The sequence below is a fragment of the Pinus tabuliformis genome, chromosome J, assembly GCF_031772625.1.
Source record: "Pinus tabuliformis cultivar Carrire ecotype Pingquan chromosome J, CPIR1, whole genome shotgun sequence".
Lineage (NCBI taxonomy): Eukaryota > Viridiplantae > Streptophyta > Pinopsida > Pinales > Pinaceae > Pinus > Pinus tabuliformis.
The window spans coordinates 1,343,144,141-1,343,163,850 of record NC_142295.1 but is presented as its reverse complement, the minus strand read 5'-3'; the positions used below and the strand labels follow the sequence as shown (position 1 = coordinate 1,343,163,850).

The following is a 19,710-nucleotide window of genomic DNA, read 5'->3' as shown; positions in this document are numbered from 1 at the left end:
ACATGGGTACTCCTTGGATGAGGAATTAAATTCTACATCCAACGAGCGATCTCGCTGGAAATTTAAGTAAAACTGTAGGGAGATAAGTTGAAAATACGAGTTGAAAAAATAGTTTTTTCCTTTTTCCCTCTAAAATTTGATAGTGTAATGTAATCTTATTTTATTATTTCCACTATTATTTTATAATATTTCTTAGGAGGCCTATTTTAGACCTCAAAATTTCTCTAATGGAGGAAGGATCGATTTATTTTGGGCTAAGGCTAAAAAGGTTGAATTGGTGGCACCTCCCATTCTAAAATATTTGAGAACATAACTAAGCATCCTTAACAAATTGAATTTGATGATATGCTAACAAGAGAAAAAGAAATGAATGGAAAGTCCATATACCCCTTGGGCTTTGTCTATATTGAGTCCCCCTATATCCTTCAACACTTCTTCTTTCTTAATTTCTTGAATGAGACTCTTGTTGCCATCTTGAGTGATGGAAACTGACACATTTTCCAACAACTCTACTATCTTCACTGGCTTTGATTTTTATCTTACTAATTATAATTCTTCAAAATGGATAAATGTTGCTCCTTCAATTTCCTCAAAGGAGCGCAGGGTTTCCCCATCAGTTGTCTTTATTTCTTCTACATTATTTCTCCAAACATGAGCCCATGCTTGCTTATGACAATAGGATGTGTTTTTATCTCCTATCACCAACCATGCCTCTTGGACCTTTTATGCCAAGTGACCTCCTCATTCAAGAGGATTTTTAATATGCTTCCAATGCCTCCTTTCCCTTCAAGAGTAATTGTTGAGTGACTTGATCTATTTCTAGTTGGGATTGGAATTGTGCCAATGTTGTTTTGGTCTTGTGAAGTTCTTTATCTAGAGAGGGGTGATAGTCTTTGACCCATTCTTTAAGAGTGCTTTTAGGCGGTTGAAGCTTCTTTTCCTAGATGGAAGTATGGAGTCCCACTATTTAGTTTCCCTAGGCCCTTATTATTGTGTTGATTGTTGACTTTTTTTGTAACTAGAGAGGGATAAATTGAAAATGGAGAGGTCCAAAGTCAGGATACTCCTTGATCTAAATGAAATAGGTCCATGACCATAAACTATCCAATGTATTATCCTTGAGGAGATCAAATCATAGAAGTCAAGAAAGGAGTTTTGGGACAAAAAACAATCAAGTCTAGCTATAATGTCTCTTGGTCCAAGTCACTTGTTTGTCTATGTGTAGACACCTTCACTAGGTTTGACATCAATTAAGTCCTTGAGAGAAATGAAGTCTTCTAGTCTCTAACTATGCTTCCCCCTCATTTTCCATTTTATCTGAATGTGGTATTGAAGTCTCCCACCACAATGTAGTTTTTCCAATATTCTAAGTCTCTTAGAGCTGCCAATGACTCCCAAGATTCTACTTTCTCCCATAGTTAATTGGCACATACACATTTACAATAGTAAAATATTCTCCTATCTATTGGGGGATGAGACTTCTCAAGACCCAATGTTGAGTGTTATAGTTGGAGGCTACACATAAAAGTGAACCATTCGAAATAGTACAAATGCCTCTTGACACTTCTTATGCATTAATTACTTGACTATTATTGCGAATCCATTACTTCTTGCATACTTTTAAGGCTTGATTTGCCTCAAGTTTTGTTTCGTAGAGTAGAAGAACTTTAGGCCTCTTTATTCCTATAAAGTCCTTTATCAAGTCCATCTTAGTCCTATTTCCCAGTCCCCTATAGTTCCAATCCTCAGTAGGAGGACGTGTTCCACTTTGATTTCTTGCGGGTCTTGTGCCCATGTCATATTTTTCCAAAATGCTTTGTTTTCCTAAGTCTTTATCCTATTCTACCTAATGCCCATGCTTTTCTTCGAGGGTTTTTTTCTTCTCTATTTATGAGGTTTCCCCCTCGAAACTTATTTTTAGTATCATAAATCTATACTCTTTAGGGATTCGAGGATCATATTAATGAGGAGCACTATCATAGCAGTATACAATCCCACATGGAGTGTGGCCCAACTCTTCTTCATGATATGAATGTATAGTTTGTAGGTTTGTTGGGGGTGTTGTTTCATCATTCCTCTCTAGGTTGGGATATTAGATGGGATGTTTTCATTTACAAAAGGAAAAACTATAATTTTTGGAATGGTTTCTCCTTTGAGAGAGGATTACATACCTATTTTTGGAGGGGATGAGATCCTTATTGTGACTCCCTTGATTTGAATGATTTTGATTATTATGAGGTGGTTCCATTGTAGATCTAGTTTTTCGCATTTGTTTCATTCTAAGAGGGTTTATAGGTCTTATCCTAGAAGGTCCTTATTTTAGCTATGAAGAGGAGGTTGGTTATCGTTTGTATTTTCCCTAGTTGTATGCCATTATCCTTCATTATTTAGGGATTCTTGTTCCACAAAGTCATTAATTCCTTGCAAAATGCCCATATTCATGGCAATAATGACATTTAAACAACAACAACTAGTAATAGATATGTTGTAGATGTTTTTAGTTCTCAAAGTTCAGCTAGATGGCCTTGGGAAAACCTTTTCCAGGTCTACCTCTACATAGAGAGGAGCATAGCAAACATTTGACCTTTCAATATTGCACAATCTATATACTTTCCAAGAACATTTCCTATGGATCTCATAATAGTTTTATTCCAATAGTACAATGGAACGTGAGGGAGTCAAACCTGGATTGAGACTCTTAAAGGAATGCTATTCTGTAGGTTGAAGCTAGGCATCAAACTATTCATATACATATCTTTAGCCCTACGAAAGGAAGGTCCACTTGAAGGATAAGATCGTGATCTCCTTTGGTCTCAAATTGAAAGGCATAAAATCCTTGATTGCAAAAATGTCGGTCATTTTACCTTTGATAAGGGGCTCCAAACTCTTTTGGATCCATATTGCCATTGCCCTAGAAGATGACCATAACCATGTGAACCACCCAATTAACATTCTGTTTGTTCAATTCATGGCCATTTGGCATGAGATCGGGGGTAGTGACACTTTGAGAATCTCTTGTAGTTTCTTCACAAATCGTGTTAACGTTGTTTTTGTAGGTTTGCTCGTAGTAACAACTAATAATCTAAAAGCTTCTATGTCAAAGAGAGCAGGGGAGCTGCTGCCCCTCTTGACGACCTCTACCATTGCTATAATTATATCTTTAGGATAGTGAGGCTAAGCATTTTCCATTATATAACCTCAACTCCATTCTTAATGTGATATCTTCAAAAGATATTTGATCAAAACTAAACATGTTATCACGTGTTTTTTATTACAATTTTATTTATACATTATAATTATAAAATTTTATTTATGAATATTCTTTAAATATTAATATTTTTCAAACATAATTTTATTTGTGAATTTTTTTATATAAATATTAATATATTGTAAAATACAAAATTAATGAAATGTATTTCTTGTTTAACACCTTTAAGAGCCTCTTGTCCTTGTCTTCCAGCAAAAAGACATGAATGAACATTTTTCAAACATAATTTTATTTGTGAATTTTTTTTATATAAATATTAATATATTGTAAAATACAAAATTAATGAAATGTATTTCTTATTTAACACCTTAAAAGCCTCAAGTCCTTGTCTTCCGCCAAAAAGACATGAATGAACGAACACAACAAAGATGTAAAGAGTACATGCTTATCCTCAACCAAGCGTATACAAAGCGGGGCAGGCCCGGGACTTTTTACAAGATTATTGACAAAGACGTAAAGACTACATGCTTATCCTCAAGCAAGCAGATACAAAGCCGGGCAGGCCCGGGACTTTTCCAAGATTATTGACATGTCCCATTCAGTCGCTTTCACTCCTACTTTGAATGATGACTTTCGTTTGTGTTAGGAGCATAAATTCCTTCCCCCCCAACAAAATGAAGTAAGAGCAATTATACTTGAAAACTCTGATTAGTGTGTATCGCAAAATACGCTATTCTCGGCCATTGTCCCAAGTGTGTGTTGGTTTCTTGTTTCGAAAGAAAGAATGGAGGGTTGAGTGATCTAGAATGATGGTTTTTTGAAGGATCGAGCGTATGCCATTTGCAAACTGATTTGATGGGGGACTGGCAATTCACAGGGCCTCCCCTTCCAATGGGGGGTTCCTCGGCAGATATTGTTGTGAACAGCAAGAGACAGAGAAGACCCAGTGTGAGATTGGGAGAGATAGGAGACCAGTCTGCTGCCTATGCATATTCTTCACAGGACCTTATCAGGAGGAAGAAGCAGAAGCAGTGGAATCAGCCATCGACTGGGTTTTTCCGAAATGCTTCAGATTTCCCAGGTGGGTCTGGTAAGTTATCAAAAACTCGGCCTTTGTTAAACATTAGCAGTGATGAGCAGGTCATCCTAGATGACCCAATTTCCCATTGTGGGTTTCCTTCTGATGAGGCTAGGAAAATGCAGCTGAACCCTATGTGTGTTAATAAGAAGCTCAGGCATGGTAGGACACGTAGGAGGGGTGTGGGTATGGTTGGAAAGATGACTAGGACAATGAGAGTGAGCCCTGAGAGCAACAATAATGGGCAGGACAAGGGTTCAGGGGATGATAATGGGTTTGGGGCTTCTTATGATGTTGATACTCCTGAATGCTTCAAGGACTCTGATCTGGACACTTCTGGGAGCCCGGTAAAGGAAACCTGTACAATTCACTTGGATTCGCCTGATTCTCGGCCTGCTAATTTGGGTTCATCTGAGTGCCATCATACAGTGGGGGAAGTGTCTGGGAATGAGAGGGAGGAGGAAACATGGGCTCATAATAATAAAGAATCCACAGAGTATGGCAATGGAAGTGGACTGAATTTCCCCTCTGACTCCAACACTAGGTCTAAGCAAGATGCAATGAGAGATCGGAACGGCGATGACGATAAAAAGCTGGTATCTATTAGTGCTGCACACTACTTAGGTATGGTAAAGGATGTCAGGGCATGGTTGAATGGACTTGGACTGGGTAGATACGCAGAACTCTTTGAGCTGCACGAAGTGGAGAAGGATGTCTTGCCATTGTTGACATTAGATGATCTCAAGGAGATGGGAATCAATGCTGTCGGTGCCAGGCGTAAAATATATTCTGCAATTCAAAAGCTTGGAAAGCGCTTTGCGGTGTGAGTCAACAGTTGGGATCTTATGCAGCCAAGTTATGATTCAGAGCACAGGCACTGAGGGCTTGATGCTGCTTGTTTACAGGATGCTTTGGCCTTAGATGAACGGCAGTGAACATAAAACATAAATGCTTGAATGGAGTTCTATTGTTCTGTAAATAAAGCACCTGTATTTATATATATTTGAATGGACTGTTTTACATCCTGTGTGTATTTAATTGATTTTTGAACCATCCGGTTACTTGTTCAGGAAGCCTTATGTTATTGTTTGTTTATTTATGATGTATCAATACTCTATTGTTATGTTATTTTTACTCATAGTCTTTTTTCACAGATTTCAATGCAGTAGTTATTACACATTTTACATTTACAATAACCAGTAAGTAAAAGATAACTAATATGAATATAAACTGAAAAATGCCAAATGGAATCTAGTGCCCTTCCCGAAACCTTAGTATGGGTTTCATGTAGGTTTGGTGAGAGAATGGGTGGTTAAGTCTAAGAATGATGATGAGACATGGGTTTCATGTAGGTTTGGTGAGAGAATGGGTGGTTAAGTCTAAGAATGATGATACTGGTCTCAAATTTTATTTTTAGGTTAAACTTTTGATGTCAAGCCATCTCCTTTGGAGGAAATAATTCACTTGTTGGAGGCTGTGTGGGAGCTTTGAGTTGCCAGTTTTGAGTAAACATGTAAACCAGCAATTTGTCCAATTTTTGACACAACAGCTCCCGTCTATGTGTTGTTCCCCTCAGGTGAGGCTGGGAGGACCCAAATTCTGCAACACGAGTGGTTTCTGCTGACACAAAATGAAGAAGATATCTATTGATTCGTTTTCTCAGTTGTGTGGGTCAGTGGTTTGTAGATAGGAGCTTATATCATTTGGATTGGAAAGCATCTTGAAAACCATACCATTGCTTTGATCATGAGCTTGAATTGGCTTCTTGCATGGATAACAATATCTGATGCTGAGGCAAGCACCAGAGATTTGATACTGCCAAAGTTCCACTTGATTGTTTATGGATAGGCCACCAAACAGTCACAAAGTTATTGGTCCTTTACCCCTTTTCGGACCAGGTTCCCTAGTTTTATTCTCGTAAAAAATGCATGGCTGTTTAGTTTTGTTGGAAGTATTTTGTTTTCCCACTAGAAGTTAGAAGATTTGTGTATTTTGGCTTCTGATCAAGAATTTCAGTGTTGTTGCCCCTTCTTGCTACTAGGTAACCATGTTTACACTTCCATTCTTGCCACACTGGCTATGTGTGGCTATATTTATGTATTTTATGGATAATGTAGTGTCTGCCTTTTTGCCAACTTCTTTATGGATTTGGGTTAACCCTCCATGAGCTTGAGTAAATCAAGGGTCCTCCTTTCTTTTGTTGTCTAACCTTTTGCGCTGAATCTGTTGATGATCCACATCTAAAAAAGACAGGGCTTAATCTGATTCAATTCTGAAAGAGTTGAATGGAGTTTGAAATCAAACTAATGCGAAATACCCTGCTTTATGTGAGATGTATAAGGTACGCTTGTATCAACCTTTCATATTGTAGGTTCTGTGCTGTATACTTGGTTGCTTTTTTAAAATAATGCAAGGATTATGTAAATGATGTGTAGTAAGTCTTTCCTATTTCCCAACCCCTCATTCTTTCTTCAGTTTTGGAAATAAAGCAGTAAGCTGTAGGCCATTTCAACAAGAATCTTTTACTATCTTTGTGAGTATATTCTAAGCGGGGGGTGCTTATTTCTGCCCTTTTGTCGCCAGCTGAACTTTATCTTTATTGATTTCCTTCATCTTTCACTTCTGGTATTAGAGTTATGATTATGGTAAGAGTAGCCAGCTATGATTCTACTTGTCATCAAAATTATGATGTCGTGCATTAGTTATATCACATTTAATACTTGAGTTAATTCTACTTTAAGAAGCTGCCAAATACATTTTCGATGGCTTTAGTTGGTTGCCAATTGCATTAGGGCTTTGATTATGGTAACGATTGGTTAGGGCTTTAACCCTAGAAATGCTATGATCCTGTTTGTGGTTAATATTCTGTAGAAATTCAAGTTACTGAAAAAGAAATGATTAGTTTGAACTTTGTATCTGTGTTACTGGATCCACAAGGGCTTGATGCTGGTTCTGTTGATCCACGTAGATCTGGATACGGATATGGATCCACCTAGATCTGCATAGGATCCTCCACATAAACAGATCCTTCAGACCCAGAGAGGGATCCCATGCTGCTGAAACTGGTCCTGCGCCAGCTAGCCCGCATATGCTGGATCCCAAGCAAAGAACATTACAGTTTTAGTTTTATTTTTTACTTTTTATTAAATTATTATTATTATTATTTTTTCCCGGATATTTGCTCTCTGTTTGAAACCCTAAAAAGAAAATATTCCATTTAAACTTTTAGTTAGATTACTTGTTATTTATCTGTAGGCTGTATAGCTGTATAAGTAAGTTATTAATTATTTGTAACCTGTAGTCTGTATAGCACATGATAATGCTAGCATGAAAGGTTTGAGATATTAAAGTTTTAATTTTCAGTTTTTGAAAATGCTAGCGGGAAAGCTCTGGGAAATCTTTGAGACAATATATTAATGTAGATAATAATATATAGTATATATGTTATGAAATCAGCTCACAAAAAGATAGAAAAGATAGATCAATGCCTTAGAATTCAGCCTCGTCGAGGGGGCAACCTTCTTTACATTACATAAATGAACAATTTTTGGATGATTCAAATGACAAAACCTCTTTTTTATATATAGGAGTCTAACGGGTCACAATATAACCAAGCCGACCTAACAATAATAATATAAGGGCACAAAAATAACAATAGAGGGATTCTATGGGGCACAATAATAACAATAAGGGATACAACTACAATATTAATGGGGGCATCATTAGTATTATAGGGACTTAACATGCCCCTCTCCTTCAAAAAAGTGTTGTCCTCAACGCGTGAGTAGTTATGGATTCTTCTGTATAAAATTGTCATCCTCCCATGTGGAATCTTCAGCGGATAAGTTCTTCCACTTGATGAGATACTCTGAAATGGATCGATTTCGTAGTTGTCGAGTTTTTGTTTCTATGACTGTTTCCGGTTCCAATATAATTTTTCCTTCCTCGTCAAGTTTTGGCAATATTTTTTGAACTGGGAGCTTGTACCCTATAACCTTCTTTAAACATGAAACATGGAAAATGGGGTGCACTCGAAAAGTTGTAGGAAGCTCCAATTTGTATGCCATAGTACCAATCTTTTGCAACACCTTGTACGGACCATAATACTTTGGTGACAATTTGTTATCCTTCTTAGCTTGCTTGAGGGACATTTGTTTATAAGGTTATAGCCGTAGGAATACCCAATCACCTACATCAAAATTTCTTTCACTGCGATGTTGATCTGCCTGTTGTTTAATTCTATTCTGCTCCAACACGAGGTTATCCTTTAAGAGTTGGAGAACTTGTTGTTGATGCTCAATGTGATGTTCCACTGCTTGAACCTTAAAATTTTCTCTTAAATATGATGTGATGGATGGTGGCTGATATCCATAAAGTGCCATAAATGGGGTCATTTTTGTTGCAGTATGGAAGGAAGTGTTATACCACCATTCAGCCAGAGGCAACCATTTGACCCATTGTGTCTGTTTATCAGATACAAAGCAACGAAGATATCCTTCCAAACATTTGTTTACTATCTCCGTTTGCCCATCAGATTGAGGATGATAAGATGAGCTATGAGCTAACTGAGTACCAAGACAAGAAAATAATTCTGTCCAAAAATTTCCTGTAAAAATGGGATCTCTATCACTTACAATAATTTTTGGGTTTCCATGTAGCTTTTGAATTGTTTCCATAAATGCCGTAGAAACTGTACTGGCTTTAAATGGATGTGATAATGCACAAAAGTGTGCATACTTGGTAAGTCTGTCAACTACCACCATGATGACACTCTTTCCCTTAGACTTGGGTAAACCTGTGATAAAATCCATTGAAACCTCCTCCCAACGTTGGCTTGGAATGGATAAAGGTTGTAATAGACCTGGTGTCTTAATTGTTTCAGCGTTATTTTGTTGGCATACCAAACATTCCACCACAAACTTTTGAATATCCGATTTAAAGCCATCCCAAAAAAATTCCTTCTTAACCTTGTGGTAAGTTTTTAAAAATCCTGAGTGCCCTCCTAAGGGAGAAACGTGCAATTCTAGAAGAATCTTTTGTTTGAGTTGGGAATTCCTACAGAGGTATAAACGATCTTTGTACCATAACGAATAATTTTTCCAGCTAAATGTATCAGATGTACTGGAATCTTGTTGTAATTTTCGAATAAGTTCCCACACTTCTTCATCATTCTTCCATTCCTCGTTTATCCAATCTGGTTGGATAATAGAAATGGCGCACAACAATGCTTCCACATCCTCATCCTTTCTTGAGAGTGCATCTGCCACAACATTTTGCTTCCCTTTTTTGTATATGATTTCAAAGTCATAACCCAACATCTTTGTGACCCATTTTTGTTGTTCTTCAGAGGATAATCTTTGTTCTAAAAAGTATTTAAGGCTATCATGATCCGTTTTTACCTTGAAGTGTTTTCCCATTAGGTAGGGTCGCCATTTCTTAAGTGCATGAAATATTGCCAACATTTCCTTCTCATAAATAGCTTTGTGTAAATACTTTCCCTTGATTGGATGACTTTCGAAAGCAATGGGTCTTTCATCTTGCATTAAAACAACACCAATTCCATTTCCAGAAGCATCACATTCCACAATAAAGGTTTTTGTGAAGTTTGGTGTAGCTAAGACCGGTGCTTGGCACATTGCCTCTTTAAGATCTTCGAAGGCCTTTGTTGCTTTTGGAGTCCATGAAAATGAATCTTTCTTCAACAATGTTGTTAGAGATGCTGCTATTTTCCCATAATTCTTAACAAACTTGGATAATACCTTGTCAACCCGAGAAATCCTCGCAAATACTTTATGGATGTGGGGATTTCCCATTCCTTAATGGCTTTAATTTTGTTAGGGTCTACCTTAACTCCTTCATGAGATACAATATGACCCAGATATTCCACCTCTTGTACTCCAAAGAAACATTTGGATCTTTTTGCATATAATTGTTTCTCCTCCAATAGTTGTAGCGCCTTGTCAACATGTTCAACATGATCCTTCCAAGATTTGTTGTAGATTAGTATATCATCAAAAAATACTAACACAAATTTTCTAAGGAAGGGTTTGAAAATGGAATTCATCAAACTTGAAATGTAGAAGGTGCATTTGTAAGGCCAAAAGGCATGACCAAAAACTCATAGTGACCCTCATGAGTTCTAAATGCTGTTTTAAGAATGTCTTGAGTCTTCATTTTGATTTGATGATATCTTGAACGAAGATCTAACTTGGTGAAGTAAATTGATCCATGCAATTCATCAATGATAGGAATGGGAAACTTATCTTTAATAGTGAGTTTGTTGAGCTCCCTATAATCCGGACACATGCACCATGATCCATCCTTTTTGTGCACCAATACTACTAGAGCGGAGAAAGAACTTTGGCTAGGTTGAATTATACCAGACTTGAGCATTTCTGCAACCATACGTTCAATTTCACTCTTTTGGGCATAGGGATATCTGTACGGCCTGATGTTTGGAGGAACACTTCCTAGAATCAAATGAATAGCATGATCATGATCACGAATAGGTGGGAGACCTTTGGGAGTCTCAAATACATTGGAATGATTGTCTAAGACTTTTTGGAGATCTGGAGCAATAGATGAATTCGATTTGGAAACATCTAGCGAACATAATTGTGCAATTACACCTCGTTGTTCCTTTTTTAGAAGCTTTGTCATACTGTTAGAGCTTATTATCTTTCCCGGTTTCCCTGCAATACCCCTTAAGTCAACTTCCTTTCCTTCTGCATAAAATTTCATAAAAAGTTCTTGAAAATTAAAAGTTATTGTACCCAAGGATTGTAGCCATTGGACTCCTAGTACAACATCAGCACCTCCCATTGGAATGGAAAGCATTGGGCTTTTCAATACATATTCTCCCATGGATAGCTTGATATTATGGCACTTTCCAGAGCAATTTATCGTTCCTTCATTTGCAACCACCACTTGACACTCTGGTGCTGGATATAGGAAGCAATTCAATTCTTTTGTTATCTTACAATGAATAAAATTGTGGGTACTTCCTGAATCAATCAACACTATTACCTTTTTCTTCTTGATTTGTCCTTCTATCTTGATGGTTTGAGGAGTGGTAATTCCAGCCAATGCATTACAAGATATGGTCGGGTTCATTTCTTCTTTATCTAGGTTTTGTTCCTGGAGTATATCCTCTTTTTTTGACCTTTCTTGCTCCTTTTCTTCTTCCTCTTCACAATCTATGTAGAATAATTTCTTCTCAGCACACTTATGACCTTTAGTGTATTTACTATCACAACTGTAACAAATCCCTTTTGCTCTTTTTTCTTCCAATTGTTGTGGTGTCAACCTTATAGGTTGTGGAAGACTAGGGGCAACAACACTTCCATCTTTATAGTTGTGAGTGGTATGCTTCCTGGTTGCCATAATTTTGCTTTCCATTTTCCTTGCTAACCTGAATGCCTTCTCTAATGAATTAGGTTCCCAAAGGCGAACATCATGTTGGATATTATCCTTTAAAGTCCCTATGAACACATTAATCCTATGCTCCTCTGGAATATTTTTTACCCTTATGTTCAATTTTTGGAACTCCTCAATGTGCTCCATTATTGAACCCTTTTGTTTGAGACTTATCAATTGGTTAAAAAAAGTGTTGCTTTTTGTATCCTCATAATGTGCTGTCAATTCTTCCGTAAAAATTGCCCAAGTGATAATTTGTTTACGAGAGCAAAGCCATTGATACCATACAAACTGATTTGGTTTCAAATATAAAGTTGCATTATGTACCTTTTGTGTGTTTTGCACATTATTGAGATCGGAAAATTGCTCCATCTGTAATATCCATGTTGCAGGATCCTTGCTATCAAACTTCCTCATATTGATTTTTGGAATATGGTGGGTCTTCGATCCAACATTGGAGTCTATGGAATCATGATTAACATTTCTTTTGTTTTCATCACGAGTTTCCTTTACTACTCTTTCACCATTAGTGACCATTTCTTGTAGCAGCTTATTCATATTTATCTTCAATTCTTCCATCTTATCATCCATGCCATCTATTTTAGCGTCTATGCCATTCATCTTAGCTTCCATGTCATCCATCTTAGCTTCTACGCATTTCTTTAAACAATCCATCTTAGCTTTTACACCTTTCTTTAAACCATCCATCTTAGCTTCTACATCTTTCTGTAAACCATTCATCTTAGATTCTGTTACTTTTTGTGCAAGTGACACTTGTTGCACTTGGTCTTGTAATTTTGATATATCATGTTGCATTTCTTCCTCTTCTTCATGAGTCATGTTAGAGCTTTCAGGTTGCTTACTAGGTGTTTGCATTTTTTTTTCTCGGGACATCAATTACCGATAATAATTCTTTACTATGCCCTTTGAATTCCTTCAAACTAATTTTTCAAACCAAGCTTATGCAAAAATTTTAAAAAAACTACACACCTTTTTTCACTTTGTAGGAGCTTGATATTGAATCTGATGTATCTCTGTAATTTCAGATCATCCAGTTTTGAAATTGCGACCTGTAGTAGCCCTCTGCGTCCTCTTTCCAATGCCACCAGTCTGATCCAAATTGGATTCTCCAAGGAAAAGTTATGCACAATCTCCCAAGATGACCTGATTATAGACCTTTCCAGAAGAGTGTACTTGTATGAAGTGCCACGTATCACTGTTTCGACCTTTGGCTCTGAAAAATATGTACAAGAAACTACAGTCCGTCCTCTTTCTGTACCTTCTTACAAAATTTCAATCCGATGCTCAGAGAGAAAGTTATGACGATTTTCCCCAGGTCACTTGTTTGGAATGTAATTCAGGAGTCTGCAAAAAGATCAACTTCCTTAGATCATATCTCCGCAAATGTAGCGCGAAAAGCTCTGAAATTCGGACCTGAGGTTTAGTGCGATTTCGTCTCAAATGGGTTATTTTTTTCACTTCTGAAACGTCGCAGAAAAAAAAGTTATAGCAAAAATGCCACGATGACCTATTTGGAGCAGCGAAACCCTAGAATTTAAAGCTTTGATATCAAATGTTATGAAACCAGCTCACAAAAAGATAGAAAAGATAGATCAACGCCTTAGAATTCAGCCTCTTCGAGGGGGCAACCTCCTTTACATTACATAAATGAACAATTCTTGGATGATTCAAATGACAAAACCTCCTTTCTATATATAGGAGTCTAAGGGGTCACAATATAACCAAACCGACCTAACAATTATAATATAAAGACACAAAAATAACAATAGAGGGATTCTATGGGGCACAGTAATAACAATAAGGGATACAACTACAATATTAATGGGGGCATCACTAGTATTATAGGGACCTAACAATATACTTAGTTTCCAGTTTTCTTAGTGTACAAAGTATGGCTATGTTAATAATTTAATTAGATCAACCCATCGTACTAAACATAGAAGCATGTTTTAACTTCTCAAATAGTGTATGGTACTCATTTTCCATCATAACTAGCTGGGAATTTTTAGACTTTAAGGCATATTTCAAGGAAGATGACAGGATGATCATTATCTAGAGTTAAAATATTTAGATGATGAGGATGTTGAACCATTTTTGGATATGTAGTTGGACTTACTTAACATCATCATGTTAACCGAGTGATCATTGATGAGATACTCAATTTTGTATTTACAGTTATCCTTTCTGTATAAGGCATGATGCATTATGATTTCAATCTTCAGATTTATAAATTTTCTAATGATTTCATTTCTAATGTTGTGATTTGTGAATGGTTTCGATTTTTTTAATTTGAATATGTTTTTTAAAATTAAAAAATATTATCGTATTTTTTTGTGTGGCGTTGCCATTTCCCCACCATATCTGGATCTTGGCTTTTCAAAATTCTGGTGGATCCATATGCGTTTGCTGGTAACTGAGGTTTGAATTTATACTATCTTATGAATTTTTGATATAATTAGTTGACCTGATATTGCTAAGGCAGTCGGTTGGCTGGCAGAAAGTATCAACTTTTCATACTATAGGTACTGTGGTCTGTGCTTTGTTGCTTTTATTAAATAATGCAAGGATTATATAAATGATGTGTAGTACAAGTAAGCCTTCCCTGTTTTCCAACCTGTCATTCAGTCATCAGTTTTTGAAATGAATCAGCAAGCTCTTAGCTATGTCAAGAAGATTCTAATTCTGTCTTTATGAATACTTTCTAAGCTGAGCGGGTGCTTATTTCTGCCCTTTTGGTGCTAGTTGAATTTTATCTTTCTAGATTGTCTTTGCCTTTCACAGTGAGGATAACCTGGCAGATCAATGCCTTGGCTCTAAGATTTCCACTGAGCAGAAATTAACAGGGAAAGGAAAGTTTTCCTAATAATCCCAGTCTCTATCCTCTTTTATAACCCTCCATCTCTCATTCTGAGTCCACGAATTACTCATCCGTAGCTGATTTGATCATTTTCAGGTTTTGTATATCAGTCCAAACATAAGCAATGCAACCTTCAGAAATTTCTACATGACAATGGTAAGAGTGCGATAAATGCTAACCTTCGGAACTTGGGTAGTTCTTCAATATGACAATGTTGAGCGCGTGAATGGTAAATGGCAATGGTTTCCGATACCGATGAGAAAGGAGGAGAGGAACGACTTTACATGATGAGGGATGGTTCACATGTTTCCTATTTATGGCTTGAAATCTTTGAAGGCAAAGTAGAAGAAAAGGGGAGCATAATCCCAGCAGAAGAGCAAAATTCTCCAGAAAAAACGACAGACCACAGGGCTGTCATTCAGAAACAAAAATTAACATTCTCATAGAGACAACACAGGAGTAGCTTTTCAGAAGTACTCGATGGGAAATTTGCATTATGCTTCAGCCATTCATAAACAAAATTCGGAGGTACCATAGGACAAAAAGAGGAGCAAAAAAGCAATGCATACCTGTGCTTCAGCAACTATGAAATTTAGAAATCTGGAAGGGAAAAATCCAGGATAGAGAAAATATCCCCTTCAGACGTTACCTTCATAGACCAAAGGCCTGGTTCCGAATGTAAACCCTCCTTAGACAAAAAGTCTGCTTGCTGGTTCTGTGTCTTGTTGATGTGATGAATAGAATATCCTTCCATCCTTCTCCAGAAAAACCTGATCCTGTCCATCCATCCTACCAGGTGAGGCTTGTAGATGTTGTTTTTCCCTGATACATAATCCACCATTACTTTGGAATCTCCATAAATTGAGACTGCCTGAATATTTAGAAAAAAACAAAAATTCAGAAGGCCAGCAAGGGCCATCGCCTCAGCTTTGCTGTTGGAACCCATTCCCCCATTCCAATGGATGAGATATTGAACATTTTCATTCATTATAATGTGCACTCCGCAACCGCAGGAACCTTTCTGCTCGGCTCCATCAAAATACGCTCTTGGCAACACTGAATGAGGCTGTACATGTTCCTTATGATCCTCCTTTTTTTGCTTGTGCGGCTTTTCCGGTAAAGAGTCGTAGATTGAGACAATATGAGATAAAATTTCCAGGAAAGGCACTTTTCTGTCATTGAAAATAACATTGTTTCTCCATTTCCAGATGCTCTAGAGAGTGATAATAATCATCGGCCTCCATGACTCCTTCTGTCCACTCCACCACAGAAACGCTTCTTTTGTGGAAGCATGTGTAATATGCGGGATTCCATATAAATTTTCCAGAGATTGCCACAATAGTTGAGTTCCTTGGCAATTAAAAAACATGTGGCAGTTGATTTCCTCAGCTGATTTGCATATTAGACAGATACTCGGCCCTTGCCATCCCCGCTTTTTAAAGTTTTCCCAAGATAAATTTTTGTTGTGGAATGTCAGCCATGAAAAATAAATAATTTTCGAGAGACATCCCGATTTCCAAAAGACAAATGGGAATATAAGATTGGGAGTTGCACCCCTTAGACCAATCATATTCTGATAAATATCCTTAACACGGACCAGGTTGATACCTTTTGAATTCTTCCATATAAGACAGTCAGATTCCGAAGAGCGGAAAATGCCGCAGTTTCTCAGGCATGTCCTGATGATCTCCCATTGTCGAGCTATAGAAGCTGGCATCCCCATATTCTCTGCTTCTTTCCATAAAGGAATCGATCCCTGCCAATCTGAAATCAATTTATCCCAATAGAAGAAACCTTTTCTATGAAAAAAATTTATTAAAGTTTCAGGCACAAAGATCTCCTCGGCACCGCTCAGAAAATGGTCTCTTCCAATAAGGATCTTGCTACCAGATTGGAAATGCCATGTTAGATTCTTCAGAAAATAACTTTCTATCTTGCAGAAGCTCAACCATATTGATGACCCATAAGAGGAACCTATCCTTCCAACCCTGTACCAGTGTGAGATATCCTTACTGCCCATGTATTTCTTTTGAATTGAGTTGCTCCATGGGCCTTCTCCATAAATCCCTCTCCACAAAGACTTACATAGAAGTGCCTTTCCGAAAGTCCGCAAGTCCAGCAGACCCCATCCCCCCATGCTCTTCGGCAAAGAGATATCAGATAATTTGGAGAGATGAAATTTCCTTTTTTTCGATTGGCCGCCCCATATAAAATTCGCAGTTAGCTTATTCATTTTTTGAATGATACTTGCAGGTAGAAAGAATAGATGGGCCCAGAATACTGTGAGTTGATTTAAGACCGATTGAGCCAAGGTCACTCTTCCTGCCAGTGATAAGCATCTGTATTCCCAAACTGATATCTTTTTGTAGTATCTATCTAAAATCCATTGCCAGTCCTTCTTTGAATATCTATTTGCCTTTAACTGGAAACCCAAGTATGTTATTCCATGCTTAATGGATTTCGCCTCTATTTCAAAAAGTGAAGATAACCATTCTACTGCTTCCTTATTGACATCATTATGATAGATTACTGACTTAGATTTGTTAATTTGCAGTCCTGTAGCTTTTTGAAAGTTTTCAAGGATGTCATAAAAACATAACCAGGTGAGTTTGCACATCATACCAAACGTAAGAATATCATCTACAAATAAGCTATGCGAGATGGAATTGTTCCTGCATATTTTCAATGGGCTACATCTGTTTTCCTTGACTGTGTTATTGATGTGGAGACTAAGGCAATTCATTGCCAAGATGAATAAGAGGGGTGACAGGGGACAACCTTGGCGAAGTCCTCTAGCAGCTAAGAAATAAGAGGATGGTATCCCGTTTACAATGATAGCATAGTTCACCTTCTCAACACATGCCATGATCCAGTTAATCATGTTGGCCCTTAATCCAATCTTTGCAAGTAAACACTTGATGAAACCCCAATCAAGGCACTCGTATGCCTTGCGGAGGTCGATCTTGAAAATGACAACATCACTTTTTTTTGAATGCATGGCAAACAGACTTTCTTGTGTGTTTGCAACTGCGTCCAGAATATTTCTTCCCTTTAAAAAGCCGTGCTGATCCTTTGTTAAGAATCTTGAAAGAGTTTCTTTGATTCTTTCTGCAATAATTTTCGAAATAATTTTGAAAGAAATGTTACAAAGGGATATCGGTCTAAAGTCTTGGAAGGATTCTGCTTCTCCTTTTTTTGGAATGAGTGCTATATGAGTGGAGGAAATTTTCTGGTTGATACTGCTTGATATCCTGGATCCTTCTACCATTCTTAGCAGATCAGTTTTTATAAGATCAAAAAAGTGTATGAAGAATTCTATCGTCCAGCCGTTTGGACCTGGACACTTATCCCTTTTAAAAGATTTCATTGTTTCTAACAGCTCCTCCTCGGATACCAGCTGGAAAATTTGATCATTTAGGTCATCATCGAACATCTGTGGAAGTAAATCAATGCCCCATAAAATGTCCTGAAACCTGCAATCCTCAGCTCTCTTATACTGATTTTCAAAGTATCTTACGACCTTGTTTGAAATGTCCTGAAACCTGCAATCCTCAGCTCTCTTATACTGATTTTCAAAGTATCTTACGACCTCGTTTGAAATGTCCTGTTGAGAGTATAGGAATCCTCCTCTTCCATCACTTATTTTCCATATAGAATTTTTTTCACGCCTGGAACTCGCAAACTTGTGAAAATTTTTTGTGTTCTTGTCCCCCTCCTTGAGCCAGATCGCCCTACTCTTTAATCTCCAAAAAGCTTCCTCCTGTTCTAAGATTTTTAATTTTTTCTTTTGTAGCTCCTTTATTCGGCATCTCATTTTGAAAGTGAGAAAATGAGAAGCCAGGGTTTTCGAAGTGCTGTCCAATTCCTTTTGGATCTCCTGAAGCGCTGTTCTATTCATTTGCCTTTTCCTGATTTGCCATTCCTTGACCACCTTTTTAATGGTGTCGAGCTTGTCCTTGAAGGTCAAAAAAGGAGGAATATTCTGCATTGATGACAGATCTCTCCAGGTTCTTATAATAAGATCATTAAACTCCTGTTCTTCCAGCCATGCCCTATTAAATTTGAATGAGTAGCCCTTTCTAAAGCCCTTTTCTCTCTAGTCTAAAAGAATCGGTCTATGATCTGATATGAACACATTCTCAATTGTTGAGAATGGCATGCCCATCTTATCAATTAAACTAGCATGTAGGATAAATCTGTTGAGTCTTTTGGCTATATAAGCCTCTTCGATCCTTCCATTTTCCCAAGTCGGGAGCATTTTGAGAGGGTTTATATCAACAAGATTCCTGCTTAGAAGCTCATATTTGATGCGATCTGCAAGAGGATCCTTTTTTCTGCTGATGCCCCATGTTTCATCCAAGTTTAAAGTGACATTTAGATCTCCTGCAATCATCAAATATTCAATGTCAAAAATTTCTGAAGCAAATAATTTCTCCCAGAATGGCAATCTGTTTTTGTAAGGAGCGTATATATTCAGAATGTTGATGGGACAGTCATTCCCCCTGATTTGAGCGGAGATGAGAATGCCCGCCAAACATCTATATGCCTTTGCTTTGATCCAATCAGGATCCCATAAAACCGCTAGGCCTCCAGAAAGGCCATTAGCTTCCAAAGCGGTTATATGCCAGGAGGGAAACATTTTCCTGAAATAGGAAATTGATACAGAAGTGTTATGCATGGTCTCTTGAATTAATATGATTTTAGGTCTTGCTGAAAGGAAAAGATTCTTTAGGGCCAAAAATTTTTGGTCTGCCCCCAGACCTCTTACATTCATGGATATGATGAATGTCATTGGGGATTCTTTTCGGCCATGCTTGCTCTAAGAGGCCTTTCTTCAGTCATATCAATGATAGGGACATCTATAAGAGAGAGATTACGAACTCCTCTGCCTGCTCCATCGACCCTCCCCCTGAAGTGTCTACTGCCCCTATTGTTTTTTCTTCTCACTGTAATGTTTTTTGCAGAATTTGGGCTTATTTGAGGAGAAGATTGTTTCCCCGGCTTGTGAATAGTGAGGGGTCTAAGTTCCAGCGATTTCTTGTTTAGAAGGTAGTCCAAGTCGCTGCCAATAGAGTTTGTGGGAGAGGAAATTGGGGAGTTTAAAGGGGTAGCTGTAATCATAGGTTCTTT

The 19,710-nt window shown here is 37.5% G+C and overlaps 2 protein-coding genes across 2 annotated transcripts; one reads left to right on the top strand and one right to left on the bottom strand.

The window, feature by feature from the left end:
• Positions 1–3,858: 3,858 nt before the first annotated feature.
• On the top strand, positions 3,859–5,308 carry LOC149232341 (uncharacterized). The gene has a single exon (XM_089379396.1). It carries the CDS (start codon positions 4,064–4,066, stop codon positions 5,111–5,113), a length of 1,050 nt encoding a protein of 349 aa, XP_089235522.1. The 5' UTR covers positions 3,859–4,063; the 3' UTR covers positions 5,114–5,308.
• Positions 5,309–18,676: 13,368 nt separating this feature from the next.
• LOC149232340 (uncharacterized) lies at positions 18,677–19,258 on the bottom strand. The gene has a single exon (XM_089381888.1). It carries the CDS (start codon positions 19,256–19,258, stop codon positions 18,677–18,679), a length of 582 nt encoding a protein of 193 aa, XP_089238014.1.
• Between the last annotated feature and the right edge of the window lie 452 nt (positions 19,259–19,710).

Bases quoted from the DNA above. Each gene is read 5' to 3' on its own strand.
- LOC149232340 (XM_089381888.1), bottom strand. From the start codon at position 19,258: ATGCATAACACTTCTGTATCAATTTCCTATTTCAGGAAAATGTTTCCC.
- LOC149232341 (XM_089379396.1), top strand. From the start codon at position 4,064: ATGGGGGACTGGCAATTCACAGGGCCTCCCCTTCCAATGGGGGGTTCC.